The 20089-nt window shown below is 37.9% G+C and overlaps 1 protein-coding gene across 1 annotated transcript in view; it reads left to right on the top strand.

Annotated features, from left to right (window-relative positions):
- The window catches only part of PRUNE2 (prune homolog 2 with BCH domain), a 144247-nt gene that overhangs the window by 72772 nt on the left and 51386 nt on the right, over nt 1–20089 (top strand). The window contains exons 7-9 of the mRNA XM_075527458.1: nt 10166–10324; nt 11307–17844; nt 18295–19126. Of these exons, the coding sequence (XP_075383573.1) occupies nt 10166–10324; nt 11307–17844; nt 18295–19126 (7529 nt within the window). The remainder of the gene's footprint in view (nt 1–10165; nt 10325–11306; nt 17845–18294; nt 19127–20089) is intronic.

Raw genomic sequence — 20089 nt, 5'->3', positions numbered from 1 at the left:
GGAAGTCTGGCAGCATTTTTCTCCCCTTTACCAAAGAGGGGACAGGGCTGGCTTCCGTTATATCACCAGAAAAAAAAAAAAAAAAGCAAGCCTTCAAGACTAACTCAGCTACATTTTTTCTAAATATGCTCTTGGCTGAAGACTGATGATTTATTAGCTTGAGTGAAAGTGATTTTCAAAGATTAGGAGAAGGTTATTTCCTGTTACAGGCACAGAGGATATGTGTGATATGTATAATATAGAAGGTATAAATGTATATGTAATTTTTCAGACCGTCTGCCTGTGGTGGTATCCATTTCCAATATTGCTAGCTTCTTGTTGTTGAAAGTGTTTTTAATGGTACATCTAGTCTTGCTGTCTCGAAACAAAAAAAGCATTCCAGGAAGTAGGAGAGAAAGCACAGTTTCATCCCTCTATAGTGACAGCAACTAAAGAGATGTAGCACTTTTTGCCAGACAAAACTACATGTTTATAGGAAAATGGCAATAGTATACTGTTGTCATTGTTATAACGAAACAAGTCTCCATTTCCAATTTACTCTGCAAGCATTAAAAGTGCACATAAGAATAGCTCACCATCCTGCCTTGGCATTTTGGTTTTTTCCTTGATTATGTCTTCAGGAAGAATTAACATTTTGATACAACATTTGTTCATGGATTTGCAGTGGTTAAATCAATAGTTAATGAGGTTCGTCGTTTAATTTGAGCTTGTAGTTTGTTTATGCTAGACCAACTTTATCCATACTCCAAACAAATTATCTCTTATAATCACCAGCCTGAAGATAAATCTCTAAATGTTTTTCTGATGATAGTGCTGTGGTTGGCAGGTGTTAGAAGTGCCTCCCAGGGACAAAGATTGAAGATGGGCTTATTCTCACAAATCCTTCAGGCGAGGTTGTTTAGCTTTCTATCCTGTCATCTGCAGAGGAGCCTTGTATGGTGCCCTGCTAATGAAATCTAATAGGCAAAGGTCATATATCTTTATGAAGAAAAATGCAAAGCTGGTGAGTGATAAATGTGCTCCATGGGGTTCAACGGACGATGCTTAGCGATAAAATCCATGTTTAAACAGTGTTTCAAATGGCTTAGCATATCTCTGTTTTTTGTGCCTTAACTACTTTTTATAACAATTCTCATTACTAGTGATGGGATTAGATAAATACAAAAATAGTTGAATATGCATGCAAAGTTGTCTATGTAATTAAAGAAATAGGTGGGGACTTTAAGTGGGTAATTATTTTTCAGTATTCATAGCATAATGAATAAGATGACTCACATAGAAGTGCATGGCAGTATTGTATTTAAATTTGAAAGTTCTATTGACTAGCAGTAGAAGTATACTAGCTAGTGTGAAGATGTGAAGATTTAGGTAGATTCTAGCATCAGTGTAAATCAAAAATGCCTTTGTCAAATGTCAAAATAGCGGAAAAAAAGGAATGGAAACAAAACATGCCAGCATAAAAGTGCAGATAGAACTTCTAAAGAATGTAAGTCAGTGCCTTTAAGAAATTGCTAATCTGAAGTTAGAAAGAATTAAATAAACCAGATATTGTTGAATCACTGCTGTTTTTAGAGAAGTTACCAGTTCATTTGCTATAGTTATACTGCTGAGCTAAGAGACAGTTCAATAAATCAACTCAGGCTTGATGGATTCTACAAACCATTGCAATGAGTGCGTGGAAGAGGAAAGAAATCTCTTAGTATTCCCTCTTTGACAAAAGGGTATGCAAAGAGCCTGAATGGATGAATGGTTGATTAATTTTGCCAGAAATTTTCCTGACAGCCAGAAATGGTTTTTGCGTTACCATGTTTGCATGGGAATTATTTTGTAAGGTATGAATTATTACATATAAACTTACACCTGAGACTTAGCTGGCTAAAATAGGCAGCTCCTGCTCAGTATCTATATGGTTGTGATGTTTCTTATGTTTTAATTCATCACTCCGGCAAGTCAGCCTTTTGCTTGTTACCACTTCCTAATCAGTCAACAGTGAAATCAAATATTGTATGTGATTAAATGAACCTTGTAACTGAGTAGTGGTAGGTTGTGTCTTACCTACCTTGTAAGTGATAGGTTGTGTCTTTTCCAGTATTTTTTAATTGATTTACGAGTTATGGAAAAATCAGATCAAAGTTCTTAACCTAGGATCAGAAAGCAGAATAATATAAAGGAGAATAAAAAAGTGTATCTCGTGCTATGTCCACATGGCCTATTGATTAGTAAGACACAAAAATAGTGTTTCCTTTTCTCCTCTAAGTTTCTGAGGTAAATAATGTATTAGATTGTATATACTGTACTGTACTTTAGTATGGAGATTTTTCCTTGTCATTTTGTACATATTTTGGGTGTATTTTGTACAGCTGATATTTGCTTATAAATGTGGTGCATAAGCAGGTCCCTGGATTCCTTTACTTTTAGACTTTGGATACTCATACCTGTGGTTTCAAAATAAGAGACTTTCCTTTCCAGGCAGTTCACTCCAGAAAAATGTATACATACTTACTTCAGCCTTTAAAATGACCTGGAGGGAGTATATTTTAACATAGTGCAAATACATTTCCCTGTAGTTCCCTACTTGCAGCAAAAGTCATAGTTAGGTTTGAAAGTTTTCTAGTTTGTCCCTTTAACTCTTTTACAGAGGCAGAGTTTTAAAGACACACTTGAGAAAGGAGGTGGCATTTAAGCCTTTAAACTTGAAAATCACATCTGTATGTTTTGCTGTATTTTGTATTTTTAACAACTCCAAACTACTTATCCTTCAACTGCCAAAAATGCTGAAAAATGGCAGCTTTATCTTTATCAGTCACGATTTTCTTATTACAGAAAACATCCGTTAACAATGAGACAAATGACAAGCGCTTTGAATTTCTTCCCTTGAAGAAGGAAATAAATAAGCACTTCCACCTTTATCTCACTAGACTAGGATGTACATTCCTTCTTTGATTCCTGGGCTGCTGCAAAACCTTTTTTCTTCTAGATTTTGTGGTCACAGCCGTCTAATATTACTATGTCGTTCCAGTGCACACCACAACAGTATGCACGCTATTACCTACGTTTGTTTTTGTCTTTAGGCTAGGCATTTAATGTTTATCTCATGCGGTAGCGGCAGCACCTTGACAGGCTTCCATCTCCTGCCCTGCTGATCTATTACATTCTTTGAGTGTATGTGCACAGACCCCACTGACACCAGGGAGCATTTTTGACTGTTGTATTTCAGTTGTACACCTCAGTAGTCAGGGGAGGCTGCCTTGCTTATGGATGAGAATTTGTGTTCCTTCAGGTGGGTGGCAGTGGTGGCTGCTGAAGGCAGGTATTCCAGCTGGAGGAAGAATGTTCTAAGCCAAATGGGCCAGTGTGATATCCCTGTCATACCATTATGGATATCATAATGTCTCTTAAGATACATGGAGACGCTGTACCCCGGCTGCTAAATTCAAAGCTGTCGCAGCTAGCTCTGAAACTGTGGAATAATGGAACTGAAGTTTGGCTGTTTACTTGAGCAACTTTTTTTTTTTTTTTTAATTTTATGAATGAATTGAGACTTTCCAGTCTTTGCTGGAAATCATGTGCTGAGCTAAATACTTATAAAACATGGACATCTTTATAAGTCCTAGTTAAACAGAGATTAAAATGGACAAACCTGAATTTGAATACACAGAATTTGTACTTGTATCAACTGCAAGTAAAACTTGTTTAGCTGTAATCTCAATTCATAAGGAGTGGATCATTGTTAAGATACACTACCATAAAACGTACCAGTGTTGTAGAAAAGGCACTGTTTCCAGTGTGAAACTGGCTAAACACGCTTTCATTGAACAAAGCATGATAATTTCTTTTATTATAGATGAATCCTTCTTTCTTCTTTGCTTTATTTTTTTTTAGTTATTCTGCATTTAATGAAAATAATAGACTGTAAAAACACAGACAACACCTATAGTAAGGGGAGTGGGATCAGTGCTAAACAGGCATTCATCACTTTATTCTGTATGTAGTGTTTCACAGTGCTATAGAACTTCCTGTTTAAATTTCCTTCTAAGTTAAGCTCAGGATGCCTGAAGTTGAACATAAGATGTGACTGGTGTCTCTATAGAGCAGGGTAGCACAAGCTATCAGATGCCCATTCTGCTGCTCTTTGGTTTGGGACCTAATACCTATTTCTCTTTGGAAACTTTAGACAGCAACACAAAGGAAGCGGAATTAGCCACTATTTTTGTTCTTTTCAGAAGATTGATAACTATCAGTACAGCAGAGCTGCTATTTGGTAGATTGAAATGCACAACAGAAAAATGCAGTCTTTCCTTACAGAGAAGGTGGTGAATTTTGTATAGAGCTTTTTCACCAGTGGTGTTGATACAAAAAAGAGGTAAAATAGTGAATATACTTGTCTGTGTTTCTGCAGTCTTATAAACACCATACTGTTTATACTGGGTTTTTTTCCATTTTTAGTGACCTTACCTGAAAACTTTTATAAAAAATTGAGTCTTTTTCTGCTTTTTTGTCCTTTTTTTTTTTTTTTAAAGGAGGGGGCTTCTAGTAATTAGCTGGATTTACAACAAATGGCACACAGACTGTTAGCTCTGCATGTGTGCTATAACATTGGTGTTTACCCTATTATATTGCAATTTAAGTATGTCATAAAGTTTTATCAGTGATCACATAGAAATAAACTGGAATGCAGAAGTACTGACCATGAAATATTAAGACAATACAGTGTAAAGCAGTATGTATTGACTTCTGTATTGTGATAATTGCTTTGGTTGTGAAAATTGTAATGGGATACAGTGATATTCCTCATTTATATTTTGTGATGGTTGGGTATTTTTAGCAAATGACTTGTCAGCAGAAAGGCTTCATTAGACCCATCAGGGTATCTGCCCATGAATAACGAATCCCAAACTGTACTGACAGTTTCCTTGAGCCAAAATGATGGAGCACCTCTGACAAAAGCCATATTGTGCTCTCCATGTGAGGAGTATGAAGAACAAAAGAGACAGTTTGTTCTTAATTTGGTCAGGTTAATATTGACACAGTTAGCTTAGAAGAATCAGAAGTGTGTGTAATGTACATTTGCAGTGATCACTTGGGTAATTGGCTGTTGGCTTCCTGAATCAGAAAGTGTTGCAAGAGACAGAGAAGTTACAAATTCTGTTTGGATATTTCTTGGAGATTTTGCTTCTTTTAAAGGATCATCCATGTTTGTAGTCATGTTAACTATTCAATTAAAAAAAGAGATTCCTATAAGAAAATCAAGTGGCAGAGAAAGAAGTTTCATAACAATATACAGCCTACGTAAAATGGTATTTCTCAACAGAAATACATAATAACTGAACAGGTCACGTTTAAAATCCTTCAAAAGTCTGTAGATTTCTTAGACTTTCTCATTCTGTTTACCCAGATGATAAAAAAAAAAATTGTCGTTTCAGAATGTTCACCATATTGTTATGTTGTAGCACTGTATAAAATATTTATATGCATTAGACAAAACAAATGCACAATTTTATTACAAACGCTAAGACACTAAATTTCTCCAGTATCCATATTGCTGTTAACTACGCATTTGCATAGTTAACAGCATTTGCAAAATATATTTACTACTAGTTTCTATTCATTTCAGGTATATTACATTTCAAGTATACTTATAGCCCATTTTTTTTGTTATAGGTTACTTAGAGGGCATTACGACAACTAATAGTGTTTACATATGCTGTTTACCTGCTGTACACTATGCAAATATTAATTAATATTTAAGCCAGCACATGCTAATAAAGTAAGGAAAAGTAGTATAAGAATGAATAGCTTACTGACCTTTGTCATGGTTTGGCTGTATGTCAATGTATTTCCTACTATACTAATTCACCAACAGCATATTTTACAGTGCTTGTAATTAATTTGGGATGCAGCAGCTTAACTGTTGAAATGATTAGCATTTTTTCATTTCTGAAGGAAATGTTTTATTTTCTGTTAGCATTTACAATACATGCAACATTCTAGTTGTTTACTTAAGTTAGCAAATTTGTGGAAGAGTCCATATGTCTACCATGTCTTTCAATACATAGTCTTTGGTAATTTATAAGAGTTTCCTGTTTGCAGCTGTCTTTATTTATTTGAATGTTTGAATGCTTGTGAAGGGAGTATCTGAACTGTGTTGTTGGTACTATGAGTAAACTTCATGGATGTTTGGGGGGAGGGATGGAATTAAACTAAGTTTTAGAAAAAATGATTACTTAATTTTATTAACATTAATAAAACTACCTTTGCTTATTTTAAAATTAATAATTAATTTTATGTTTTGATTAATACTCCAGTCAACAAAAAAAGAAAAGATGAGGTAGAGTCATGACGCTGTAAGACATGTAATCTGATCTTGCTTTTATTCAATAGCTTAGTCAACAGCATTTTCCAGCAAATTTATTCTCTGACCTATTCTTTTAATGAGGTCTGTTTGCCTTGTGTGTCATTTCTGGATGCACTTAGTGAAGTAACAACTTATGAGAAACATTTATTGTTGATTATTAAAATGACTATTTATGGGAAAATTGAGTAACTTACGCTGTTGGGTATTATTTGAATATTAATTGTTGCTTAGTAATAGTAACGTGAGAAGCTTGTATCTTATTCCTCATGCCACAGAATGAGTAGAGTCTTGGATTTTATACCTTTGCTGAATAATGACTTTTTTGTCAGAAAGTTTTCTCATTGACAGGCTATGGGGTAAAGTAATAAATGGGATGTGATCAGCATAATTTTGCTTAACTTGGATTGTGTTCTGACATGTCTTAATGACTTCCTCAGTATTATTGTTGACTGAATGTCACTGTAAAACATCTCTTGCCCTGTTGCACTTTTAAATCCTCACATAATTTGCGTCTTTTCTTTAAAGATGTTTTCTTTCCATGTGGTGTATGGTGCTGGCACACCTAGACCCATTCCCATGCTGCTCTGAGCAGTCTCTCACCAGTTGATAGTGTTTTGCACCAGGCGGCACTGGTCCATTTTGATCCCAGTAAGAAAAGCATGCAAACTCTGTGAGGTATCCTTTAAAACACTCTTTATTAGAGCTAACAATATAAGGAGAAAACACTATAGATAATCCTACATCCCTTTAGGTGGTGGGAGCCCTGAGGGCTGTAGCATTGAATAAGCCTCCAATCCATGCACAGCAAGCTGGAGACACCCTGTTCATAGAAGAGATTTTCACCTTTTGGTCATTTTAGCTATTAGAGGATTTTCTTACAAGGAAATAACTCCATTCCTCATTTCTACTGTCAAACAGAAAGGACATTCATATAAGAAGTTGTTGCTGCACTTTTAGATAAAGCTAAGGACACACAGGTGATGTAATTGCTAGTACCAAGTGGATGCTCCCTGCAGGCTTCTCTGGTACAGTTAGCTGGCCAAGCTTATTCTGCACCCAAGGAATACGTGTAGCACAACACAGCCCAAAGGCCAAGCTCGATATGAAGCACAGAGGAAAAGATATGTAGTACATAATTGATCTCCTTCTGCAGCTTGTACCCAGTTGCGAGGGACAGGTAGCCTGCTCAGAGTTAATCTTTGTGTTTCTCTCAGTCATCAACATGCTGAGAACCTCAAGAAGAAAAAGTACACACTCTGAATAATAGTAAGCTTGAGAGCATGGAAGAAATGGAGAGAACCTCAAGTAGCTGGATCAGGTAATGAAGTAGGTAGTACAGATCCATCATTGTTTATATTAATGTGGCCCAATGTGAAGCTTTCCAGTCCAATTGCTCTACCAGGGATACATACCTGGCAACTTCCCCGCTTTCAGCAGCAGGCTACTGGATCACCTGCTGCTATATCAATTCCTCAGTGTTGCTCTTGACCATGTGACACATTAGCAAAAAACAGGGCACAAGGCAAGTTCAGATTTTAGCACCTTCAGAGGCTTTACCATGGCCATTTACATCTTTAGTTCCTGCTCTGACTGGTAGAACTGACCTTTCATTGTATGGCATTTGGTGCCACAGTCTTGCTGTGGTAACCATTCCCACCAAGAAATAGCTGCTATCATGTGAATATTATATCTTGTTCTATTCTGTTCATAGCCTTGCTCTGTAATGCCCTAGTGGTCCTTCACCTTAAACTCTAGAAGTATACCTCCGATCGCCCTGCAGGCACAGATTGACTCTCCAGTTGGCCATGGTTGTGACAGGGAGTTTTCCCTTGCCATGTAGGCAGGTTAAGAGGTTTCTTCCTCAAAATACTGCAGAAAGCAGGATTTTTGGCACTCCCCAACCTACCACTTTGTGAGTGCCAAATGCGGGCTCAGATGATGGCAGCTATTATCTCAGTCAATGTCACTTTCATGAGGCTTCCAGTTCAGTCATGTGATTTTAACAGAAAATTTCTAAATTCCGTGCATTTTCAGCTGATACAAGCAATATAGAAGATAAAGCATCGTGAGGGTTGAAGGTTGGACATTTTTTAGAATGATCATTTATTTACCTTATGTACAGCTATAAAACACCTTGCAGACTAGATCCTTGATCAGTCCACGTCCTTCCCTGTGACCTCCCAATCTTCTTGAATTGGCTGTGAGTGGTTAACTGAGATAAGGAGTTACAAGGGATTTTCAGATGGTTTTGAATCTGCTGTAGTTCAAATTTTTTATTCGGTTAGATTTTAATTATTCCAACTGCAGTTAGGAATGGGATAACTGAAGTAACTTTTCCATGCTTAAGCACATTTTGATACTTTTTCTAATATACCCAATACTTGAGTCTTCAGAAAAATGTTACTGGTTTGGACGTTCAAACCTTATTCGCCATAATTCCTCACCATAACCCCCTATTCAGATTTCATATCTGAATGTCCACCAGTAAACTGATAGCTGACTTTCGTTTGTGCATTAATCTGCATGAATTTCACATAAAACTCATTCTTAGGTGCTATGTGAACATCAAAGTGGAACTTCATCTCTAATCTCAGAAAAGAATCTACTTCCAAAGCATTTGACAAACAGATTTTTCTGTTCTCAGTTTAACTTACAGGAAGGGAGATGCGTTTTGTGGACACATTTGAGTAGATTAATAAATAGTATTTGTATATATGTAACCAAAACAGTAATTTATCAGGTAGGAGACAGATGCAGGGGAATAACATGCCAATCTGCATATACAGTTGTGTTGTGTTGATGATGAACTGCTGTTTATTCAGGCCAGTGTAGCTTGGCAGCATCAGAAGAACTATTAACTAGAAGATGACAAAAAATTATCTCAAATACAAATAGCAGAAACATAAAGGAGAAAATAAAATTTCTAAGACTTTATTTACAGGCAGTTATCAGAACCGAGGACTGAAGAAAGACATTTATACTTTATGCATTATGTCCCCAGGTGAGAAAGAGGGATGTATGGTTTATGTTGCAAAATCTAGATAATTCAACATTGGGCTAGTCCAAGTATAAATGAGAATAGGAATGACAAATGCAGTGTTTACCTCCTGTGTATTTGGTGTGGGGTGTCTGTGAAAATAAGCATTTTTTTGACACAAAGAGACTTTAAAACTAGATTGCCTTACTCTGTCCTTATTTTGGGGGGTTATTGTTTTGAAGACTGGCACAGAATTCAAAGAGCAGGAATAAAGGAATCTAAAGGAATAATCAGTGGTAAAATTGTATACAATCATATAACATCATAATGGATACCTATAAAGGGCTGCAAAATTAAGTTAGCATGTACAATTTCCTTTTAAGTGCCTGATTTTGCTCCTCAATACTATTATTTTAACATCTATTATTTTAAATTAAATATTGACATGACAAATTTCATAAAATATTTTTATTTTTCTAAAAAAAAAAAGGGGTTTTATTCAAGAAATAGCAGTAGCCCAATACTTTTAAGCAACCTTGCAAAAGCAAATAGCAGGAACAAGTAAGAATTCTGTTTCAGCAGCAGTTTCCAGAAGGCAAAACCTACAGTTAGTATTTTAGTGTTTTTCAAAAATAAAAGTCCATTACTGTGCTGTGAGACCAGTTCTTGATTTTTTTTAAGCACATAGCTGTTTTGGCAAATGGAATGGAATTCTCTTGTCAGTTACAGACACTGATGCTTATTAATGTTTTAGGCTATTTTCACCACAGATTTGGATGGAAAAAGCAAGGAAAAGACCCTGACATTTCTTTTAATTTCTTACCATATTTCAGGACTGCGTGTTACACAGGAGTCTTGTTGGTGATCTGAAAGCATTCATAGATAAATATGGGTTCGATGTACTTGTCATTTTGGCCAACTGTTTGTCAGACGAGAAGCAAGCAAAACGTCAAATAGCAGTATACTCGGAAAACTTAGAGCTAGGCAATCAAGTAAGTACCTGGAAAAAGAATCAAATCATGTCTTTCCTGAAAAAAATGTTTTTTTAGAGTAGTATTTACCAAAGTGTTGAATAATTAAGTGGGGTCAAAAAGTAGGAACAGTTAGCTGGCAACTGAGTAGCTATTTGAAATAACTGCATTATTTATATGATGCAAAATGAAAGATTGTGATATTTATGATTGTTTCAGACCAGCCTAATAGAAAAAGTGTATGGTTACAAGAAATACAGAAAGAGACAAAATTTTTCAATTTAGCTAAAACAGAATGATCTTTTTTTTTACTAGTTTTGACTTGGTTTTGTATTGTGGTCTACACAAATGAGTCTTTGGCAGTGAGGGACGAGCAAACACATTGTGAATGGTAATGACCAGAACTCATCGTATGTGTATGTTATTGCTAAAGACTTTAAGCTCTGAAACGAAGCCAAATTATTACTAGGATGTTCATTTATCCAGAGCCAGATGCTGTCCATTTTTTTGATGGTATTTGTCCCCAAATGAAAGAAATCATCTCAGTGGCAACTTTTTGAACCTTTTTCTCAGTCTTAAAAACTTCAGATTTTAGGGACAGGTGGTTAAATGACTATTGCTTTCAAGGTCAATATAAATGTATTTATTTTATGAATCTAATTATCCCATTCTAGAAATACTTTTCTCATGTACCCTTACCTATTTTACTCAGATTTCTTAAGGCAACAACTAAACATTTATTTGGATTTTCTTTTACTAATGAAAAGTGAACTTGAAAGTCAAATAGTATTATTTCAAGTAAATGTTCTGACCAATTATATAATACATATTTTGTATTGATCTTCTATTTTAATACTTCATCTATTTAGGGATCATAATAAGGCTGTTACAGCAAAATGGCCAAGAAGTAGATTAATATGGCTGTGTTACACAGTGAAGTAGTCAGTATGTGCCCTTATGCCCATGATTGCAATGGCTTTTGAAACATCCTATTTTTCAACAGATCTGCTGTGAATTAGAAGAATGTCAGAATCCTTGTTTGGAGCTGGATCCTCTAGAATGTGGATGTGACCAAATTCTCATTTATCATCAAGAAAATTCTTTGGTGACCTGTGATCAAATTTTTCTTCTAGTTAAGGAAGTTATAAATAGAAGACAACCAGAAATGGCATCAAACAGTAGAACTTCTTCTACGGAAGCTGTTGCTGGAAGTGCTCCACTTTCACAAGGATCTTCTGGTATTATGGAGTTATATGGTTCTGATGTAGAACCACAGCCCAGTTCTGCCAATTTTGTAGAAAATCCTCAAGATCTAAATGGATCTATGCAAGCCCACGTTGATGTTAATGTAGACCTTGTGAGTCCAGACAGTGGATTGGCTACCATTAGAAGCAGCCGGTCTTCCAAGGAGAGTTCTGTTTTCCTTAGTGATGATAGCCCTGTTGCAGAAGGTGCTGCTTCCCATCACAGTCTTCTGCCTGGCTTTGATTCCTATAGCCCTATTCCTGAAGGAGCAATAGCTGAAGAACAAAAACCTCAGTCTAGAGACAATAGCGATAACTTTGATCTTTTCAATTTTGATCTAGCACCCATGGTTACAGCTCCATCCGAGACATCTTCTCGTTCTGTTGATTGTTCCCCAGCAGATGACTATTTCCTTAATAGTGATTCATCAGAAGGACAACAAGTCACTGTGCAGAAAGAACTTGATGAGGCAAACCTGCTAGAAAATGATACAGCAAATTATTCCACTGACTTACTTATGACAACAAATGAGGAAGACACTTTAGCTGAATTTGACGAGAATCCAGTAGAAATGTGTGAGAAAACTTCAAGTTTGATCAATTTAGTTGAAGGTGATTCTTCTTCACCAGAAATGTTGAAATCTGCTGATTCAAGAATTCCACCAACTCCTATGAACAGTCTTGTAGAAACTTCACCATTAGATAATGGGCAGCCTTTATTTTTCCCACAAGATGTCATTAAAAAAATTAATGAAATAGATGGCACAAATTATTCTCAGTCTCGTGTTAGATATGGGAGCTGGTGGGATGGCTTTGACCTGGAGTCCAGAAATGCTGATACATGGAGTTCAAGTGAGCAGGAATCTGTATTTCAGAGCCCTGTCTTATGGAAAGATTGTAAAGAAAGTCCCTTGCTACGAGAACATATTGATAGAAGAGCCTCAGATTCTGTATTCCTCCAAAAACAGCCAAAGCAAATGGAATACATGAAAGCAGGTCTGTGGGATAATCAGTTTAAACAAGATAATTGGAACCATGAGAATGAAGAGAAAAACAGTGAACATTCGCATTTGCAAACTGCTTCTTTAGAGGAGACAGAGCAAGAACTGGAGAGCTTTGCTGACCCATGGAAGGTCAGTCAGCCAACACCTATGATGTCAGATGCATGGTGTAGTGGTGAAGGGAAAGGCAGTCAGCTAGCTGGAGACTCTTACGAAGTCTGGACTAAATTTGATACAGGAGATGTTGCTAGATCCTCAGAAAATGTATGGAACATGCCCAAACTGGATAGAGAAAAAAAATCAGTGAATATTCCTGAAGAATGGGCCATATCAAAAACTAGTTTATCAGATTCTTCAGAAATCACAGCAGACAATGAGACTGAAAATCCACCTATCCACGTATCTCCAGAAGGCTGGGATAAAGAAAGATATTATTCAGTAGAAGAATATGGAAAGTCTGAAAATACAAATTCTGTTTTCAACAATATGCAAAATAATTCCAAGCTGCAAACAGAGGAAAAAACTGTATTTGGTGACCCTAAACATAGACCAAGACAATTTGAAAATATAGAGACCTGGAATATGTATGATAAAAACATCAGGAAAGAAGTGACAGAAGTAGTAGTGCCATGGGAGGATACCTTCTCGTATAAACACTCAGATCTTAGTTCATCAAACATAGGTGAAGATTTAGTTGTTTCTCCACCAGACACCAATTATTCAACATCTGATTCATATATATCACCTACATATGTGGAAGATGAAAGAGAAAATGAGGACAAAGATTTTGATGAAAAACCAGCTATTGATAAATTGATAACCCCAAATTTGGCTGAGCCAAAAGTACTTGAGAAAGCAAATAAAGAACCATTATCTCCTAGAAACGTGCCTTTTTCAAGTGCTGGAGACACAGGTATCTGGAACACTCCCCTAAATAATGTCACCCAGTTACAAGAAAGAAATTCTGAAATTACTGCTCTTTCTTCCTCTGCTAAACCTTTCCTTAATTCAGAACAAACAGCTAATCAATGTTTTTCAGCTGGGATACATACCACTGAAAATAATTTTTCTGTATCTGAAAACAGAAGAATAACACCGGTATACAATCAAACAGTGAATGACTTATCACCACCACAGAACGAATTAAATACTAGACAGACCGCAGCTGAAAATGTGGAAGCAGTGAGCAACGTTCCTGCAGAAGACACAGACACATCTACGCCAACTTCAGACACTGGGAATGGTTTGGATCTGAAAATATGTGACTTAGGGAGTGAGATACTTAGTAAGAATGCAGCACAAAACACTGCTGGTGTTGATGAAAAGCTGGATAGTCAGGATTCAGCACAGCAGCTGAACTCATGGAGTTTACAGAGTGAGCAGGGTTGTGAGGAAGGCTGGGACGATGCCATTGTCATCTCTCAGGAAGGAAAAGAGGAATGTAAGAGACCAGATGAGACAAGTGGACAGCAAATGATTAGTGACATTTGTAATAAACCAGTGCAAGAGGACAGTGAATCTTCATGTAACGCAGATTCAGAAGAAAACAGGTCAACAACAGAAGTTCCCAGCTCCCCAGAAAAAATGAGGAATAGTGTTAGTTTGGAAGCGTTAGTCACAGAGAATGAGTCGTTTTCCAATCAGAGTAATCTAGTTAGTCAGGAAGAGGGGAAGGACTTGTCACAGAATAATGTAGAATCTTCTTCAAGTACTTCTGAGGAAGGCAGAAATTATGAATCTTTTGATGACTCCAGACCACAAAATTACAATTACAGTGAAACATCACAGCTGCTTTCTGAGAAAGCTGAAAAGGAGACTACAGTGATAGAGGATGCAACAAGTCCTGAGATGGAAAGTATCTCTGAAAGTTCTGATAAAGGTAGTGATAATCCTGAAAATAATTCTTCTAAAATGCCTGGAAGCTCAGGTATCTGGAATGACTCTGGAAAGAGTGGTTGTCACCTAGCTACATCAATTCCATTGATGAATGAACCACAAGAAGTGCTGGGAGAAGTGAAAGAGAGCTTACATGAAATGGTTCCTAACCATCCAGGCATTTGTAATTCTGAGTTAGTATCTTTCAAAAATAGCTCAGAACTGAACAGCACTCATGAAAAGTCTTTCATAGCTGAGTTTAAAAAGAGTCCTTCTTCTGGATATGTCAGTGTTCCTGACATTACAGATATGTCTGTGGTGGAAAATTCATTTTCACATGAAATAGGTTCTGGGAGAAATGAAAACTCTGAAAATTTAGAACCTGCTAGTAATCTTTGCGGAGAGCCATGTGTAACGCTTAATGACAGTTTTCCCCAAACTGCTTGGAATTCACAGCCATGTGAAGATTTGCAATCTCCTGGAACAAGTCCTGAGGCAAGTGAAGTCCTTGAAATGGCAAACACCACAAGTAGCCTTTCAAAAGATATACAGATCAAAAGTTATTTAGACGAAGATAATGTGTGGAGTGATTCAATAAATGATTATGCACACTCAAGTGGAACAAGTCCTGATTTAAGTGATGCATCTGTGAATGTGTGGGGAGACCTTCCAGTTGCCAGTCATCACAAAAGAAGTAGGGATATCTGGGATATTAAAAATAATAAAAATCTTGAAGATGCTTGTAAAAGGAATGAATCTGGGAATGAATGTGAAGAAGAACTTGAAACAAGCGCTGAACAGAACAAAGTTCCTAAAAGCTTAGATTTTTGGAATGCTCATGTAGATGATGATACTGTATCTTCTTTATCAAGTCCTGACATAAATGAGGATTCAGAGATTTCAGAGGCGTGTCCAGAAGTGATTCACGAAGATTCCACATATGAAAACAAACAGCACGGTGTGTCTGAAATTGGAGAGGATTATGCTCAATCCAATGCAACAAGTCCTGAAGCAAATGACGACAATTTAGAGGCAAAAACTAAGGTGGGAGAGGAGGTCCAGGTAGGCATCTTCAGTGAAAATCCTGAAACTATTAAAGCTGGGAAAGTATTGCAGGAGGGCTTGACTGTAATGGAGTGTAATGAGACTTCTGAATATTTAGGTCACTGGGAAGTACTTCAGAAAAAAGCTCAAGTGAGTATTTTCAGTGAAAAAACAGGTAGCGGAGAAGACTCATATTTGTATCAAATGAATGAAGATACTACACCGACTTTTGCTGTTGGTGATAAAGAAGAGTATTCTTCAAAAGCTGTAGATATGTGGAGTATGTCATTGGAAGCTGATTTAAGAACTGATCCAAAATCCACAGTAGGAACATTTGGTTTTCCAGATGACAGTTCAGAATGGTGGAATTCACAACCTTGTGAAGAAAAGCAAGTGGAAGATCAGTATTCTGTTTTGAGTCACTCTGCAACAAACCAGTTAACAAATAGTAAGGAGGACTCCTGGGGATCACCTTCACAAGATGAAGAACTAACAGAAGCACATTTCACTAATGCAAGTAATGATGGAAATCAGCCTCCCTCCCTGTACTGTGATGAAAAAGAAAATGAAAGGCTAGTACCTCCTATGAATATTCCTGATAGTAAAATAAATCAAGACACTGTACAGTTCAAACAATTTGATCCTTTCATACTGGATAAAGAAGAAAGGGGCTTGAAAGAGCAGTTGTTTCCTACAGATGAGGAACATCAACTGACTCCACAGAATCCTTTTTCAGATGAGGAACGAGGTATGCCAAATACATCAGTTCAAGAAATCATTGTACCGGATCTACCAAAAGACAATGAGGGAAAGGCAAGTCTCATTCCTCAAGAACAACAGCAGGATACCTGTGAAAGATTAGAAGCGTACAACTCCCTGCCAGGTGCTTTCACTGTAGAAGACTTATCTTTTGAAATGACAGAGAAGTCAAGTCCAGGGTGGAGTATATTAGCTCCCCAAACTGCACTTATCCCAGATATTTTACAGGATAACACACAGGAAAGTGACCAGCTGTTGTCAGTGGAACCTGACCTGTGGACTAATGCTGAGCAGACTGTCACTTTGAAATCAGATGGTGAAAATCCTGATATATTAAGTCACTGTGACCACGACAATAGTTCAGAAGCATCAAGCAGTCCTGATGTGTGCCAGGAGTATGAAGCTAAGCATGCCTTTATCCCATCTTCTCAGATTGGGGTGGAGCCTGAAGACAAAGATAGTCAGCCAATTCCTGCACGGTCAAATATGAGTAAAGAGGCAGATTTTGATTCAAAGTGTCAGTTAGTAATGCAGAAGGTAGAGACACAGTCTGAAAGTGATAGCCCCCAGGACTATGATCAGGGAAAGACTGATCAGCTAATCTCGTCTAATACTCAGGAGCCTCCTGAATTTGCAATTTTGGAAGAATATGGTCTAGAAAATAAACTTGTTACTGACGCAGTTGAGTTGGCTGAAATTACCAGTGGTGTTTTAGAAGTGACGTCCTTAGATCTGAAAGACACCTTCCATGAAAGTTTTACTCCTGCAAGCCATCAAGGAACACTAACTGATACAGCTCAAATAGCGACCTCCCAAATGCATTTGGTTCCCATGGATTTCACTCTAACTGATAGGGCAGAACAAAGCCTAAAAGGAATTAGTGCCTTGGCCAAAGTTGGAAAATATTCTGGTATTGACCATACAGCAATAACTGGTGATGAGTTATACATGTCAGAAGAATGCGTGGATGAATCTGAGACAGGGGCAGAACATAACATCGGGAACACATCAGGGACTAATGTCCCGGCAAGCACACATGGTTCAATGAACATACTGGCAGTAGCAGGCAGTGAAGCAGCAGAAAGGGAATCAAAGGATAAACAGATATTCTTTCCCAAATCCTTTCTGCCTGGTGGTAATGAAGGCCATGAATCTGATTCAAATAATCAACTGGTTGATGACGTAGCGAAAGAATCTGAAGTTGTAATTGAAAATTATGTTCCTGTGTTTAAGGAAATGCCCAGTGACCAATCACCAGTGCTGTGTACTCCACCATCCTATGTATCTTTTGACGCTGAACCCTCTGGCAGCAGGGAGTGTGCAAAGGATGAGCTCTTGTTACAGCAGCCATTTTGTGACAGTGTTTCTTTGGAAAAACCTTTACCACTGCCAACTCCTTCTGAAGATGCAGAAGGCATCCTAACGACCAAAGACAGCAGCATTAAAGATCAGTTGTCTGACACATCCACAGAGTGCCTTCAGGAAAATCACACGTCAGTACCTTCACTCTCTGAGTCTGAAGTAACTCTAGGAGCTTCTGAGATTTTGATAGGAAAATGTGAAGCAGAAACAACTGATTTCGACTCACCGCCAGGTGGAGATAAAAGATCACCTGATGGTAAGAAAACCTGCTTTCCAGAGCAAGTTCATAGGACAAAGAAAGAAGGAAATGTCTGAAGTATTACTGCTGAATGATAAGGCTTTGAGTGAAGTTTGAAGTTTGCATGTCTCCCTGACGTACAAAACTCTGTACTTTGGGAAGACCTCTAGCATCACCCTTCTAGTCAGATCTAAAGACAAATTTTAAACATTGAAGTAGGAACATTATTTCTGTTGTTTGTACAGGGCCTAGCATATGGGACACTGAATCATTTATCCCGTAGGAATGACTACAGTGTTAATGTATAATCTTTAACAGTTATAGCGATGATTATGATGTTATAAAATTCAAGTACACATTAACAGAGCAAAGCAAACTGAGAAGAGCTTTATCTCACTGTACTGATTTAAAGAAATCATGGTGACTGAAACAGTAATTCAAAAACTTTCTGTTTGCCTGTTTTTGTAGAAGCTGGCACTGACTCCCTACTTCGCAGGGAGAGTAAGCTGAGAAATTCCTCTGAGACCCCTGAACTGAAAAGTACAGAGGGTAAGGAAGATGTGAGGATGCAGGTGCGCCAAGATCCAACTTCACTGGAGATGGATTACATCCTTGTTACTGAGGCAGAAAATATACCTTCAACGAAGGATAGCCTTGAAAGAAATGAAAGTGATTTTGCATTTCAAGAAGCTAATGTAGCTGAACAAATAGAATCTCATGAAGGCTTTTCACCGGGCTCCTTGGATACCTTTCAGCCAATCTCCATTACAAATGAAAGGGAGGATCACTCTGTTTCTGGGACTGAATGGGACTCTGTTCACTTAGAAGAGAAAAGTTCTTCTGTCGTGCCTCAAAAACTGGATGATGAAAGGAGATCACAGGAAAGCTGTGGGCAAGATGAGGGCTGGATTATATTGGGCCAAAATGAAGTCAGTGACATATCACCTGAAGAATTTTCTGCTGGGTCAGAGATGCCAAAATCAAGGTCTGGACATTCTGGCGAAGAACGAGCAGCTGTTGTAGTGCAGGAATCGATTCTTGACACTCAGGCAGAATTTCAAGTACAAACTCCCCTTCAGAAATCTTTTGAGCATGAGGGCTGTTCTCCTTCGGACAGCCTGGCTACCAAGGACGAGAGCTCAGGCATCGCAGGAACACATGTGTTGCAGGCGGTTGGTGGTGATGGTGCATGGGAAGCAAATTCTCAACAGAGACTTGGAAATAATGTAGCAACAGAACAAGAAATGAAGGAGGAAACGGGGCTTCTCAACAGTGAAAGACAACTGAGTGAAAAACCAGGGTAAGGCAAAGCCAACCCGTTTCCTTTCCATAGTCTTCTGTTCACTTGTTAGCAATGTTATTGAAGTGTATGACGTTATGAATAGATGGCAGGACTTTCAAGTCTGAAGTACTAATTATATTTATATGATTTAAGTATCACTATATTCCTCCCTTTGTAAAAAGAGAGTCTTTGTTCTGGGTTGCTTGATATGATTCAAATTAGGATTGTTTTGCAGTGCAGGAAGCTTGTAAGGCCACTTCCCTGCAGGAATAAGTCCATCTTCCTTCTGTGAAGTCCCATAGACTTCATAATCTACCTTTAAGTCTGAAACAGATGTGGCCAGGGAACGCAGGCCAAAGCCAGGTACTGATGATATTGCCAGTCCAGATGTAATGCCAGTGATGAGGTTATGGAGGGATTGAAGTGAAGTACTATCTCTGCCTAATGCAAAACTGCTGGGAAGGAAGGTAGGAGGGAGTCGAGGCCCAGGGTCAGAAAAAGGTGCTGCTTATAGAGGAAGGAAAAGGATGATGGAAAATTATGGTCTTTGTGCTTATTTCCAAGCTGTAGTCTGGTCAGAGCAGCATTTCTTCTGTTTGGACTGGACTGGCAGTTGAGGCAGTCTGAGTATATTTGCACCCGCCTCTGGGTGTAAGTGCAGCCTCTGTGCTGACAGCATTGCTACTGCCTGCTGTCTCTCTGCTGTGTCACCAGATGGAGAGAGAGACCACCCTCTTGACTCCATTTACTGTAGTGTACTGGAGACGGTGCTTCTGTTGTTGGCTCCTCATCTTTTACAACCAGGAGGTTGTAACTGCTAAAGTGGACTTCCAGGCTAGCCCCAGCGATGCAAGTGTGGAAGTCTGACCTCATTTCTCCTGGGCATCTGCAACTGACGTGCTGCAGTTCTACAAAGAGGAACCTGGCATTGCGTTTATACAGTGAAATTCTTGTGAACAGAAGAAACTTCCCAGGACAAAT

This window comes from Mycteria americana, chromosome Z (genome assembly GCF_035582795.1).
Source record: "Mycteria americana isolate JAX WOST 10 ecotype Jacksonville Zoo and Gardens chromosome Z, USCA_MyAme_1.0, whole genome shotgun sequence".
NCBI classification, from domain to species: Eukaryota; Metazoa; Chordata; class Aves; order Ciconiiformes; family Ciconiidae; genus Mycteria; species Mycteria americana.
This window is presented reverse-complemented; position numbering and strand designations above follow the sequence as displayed.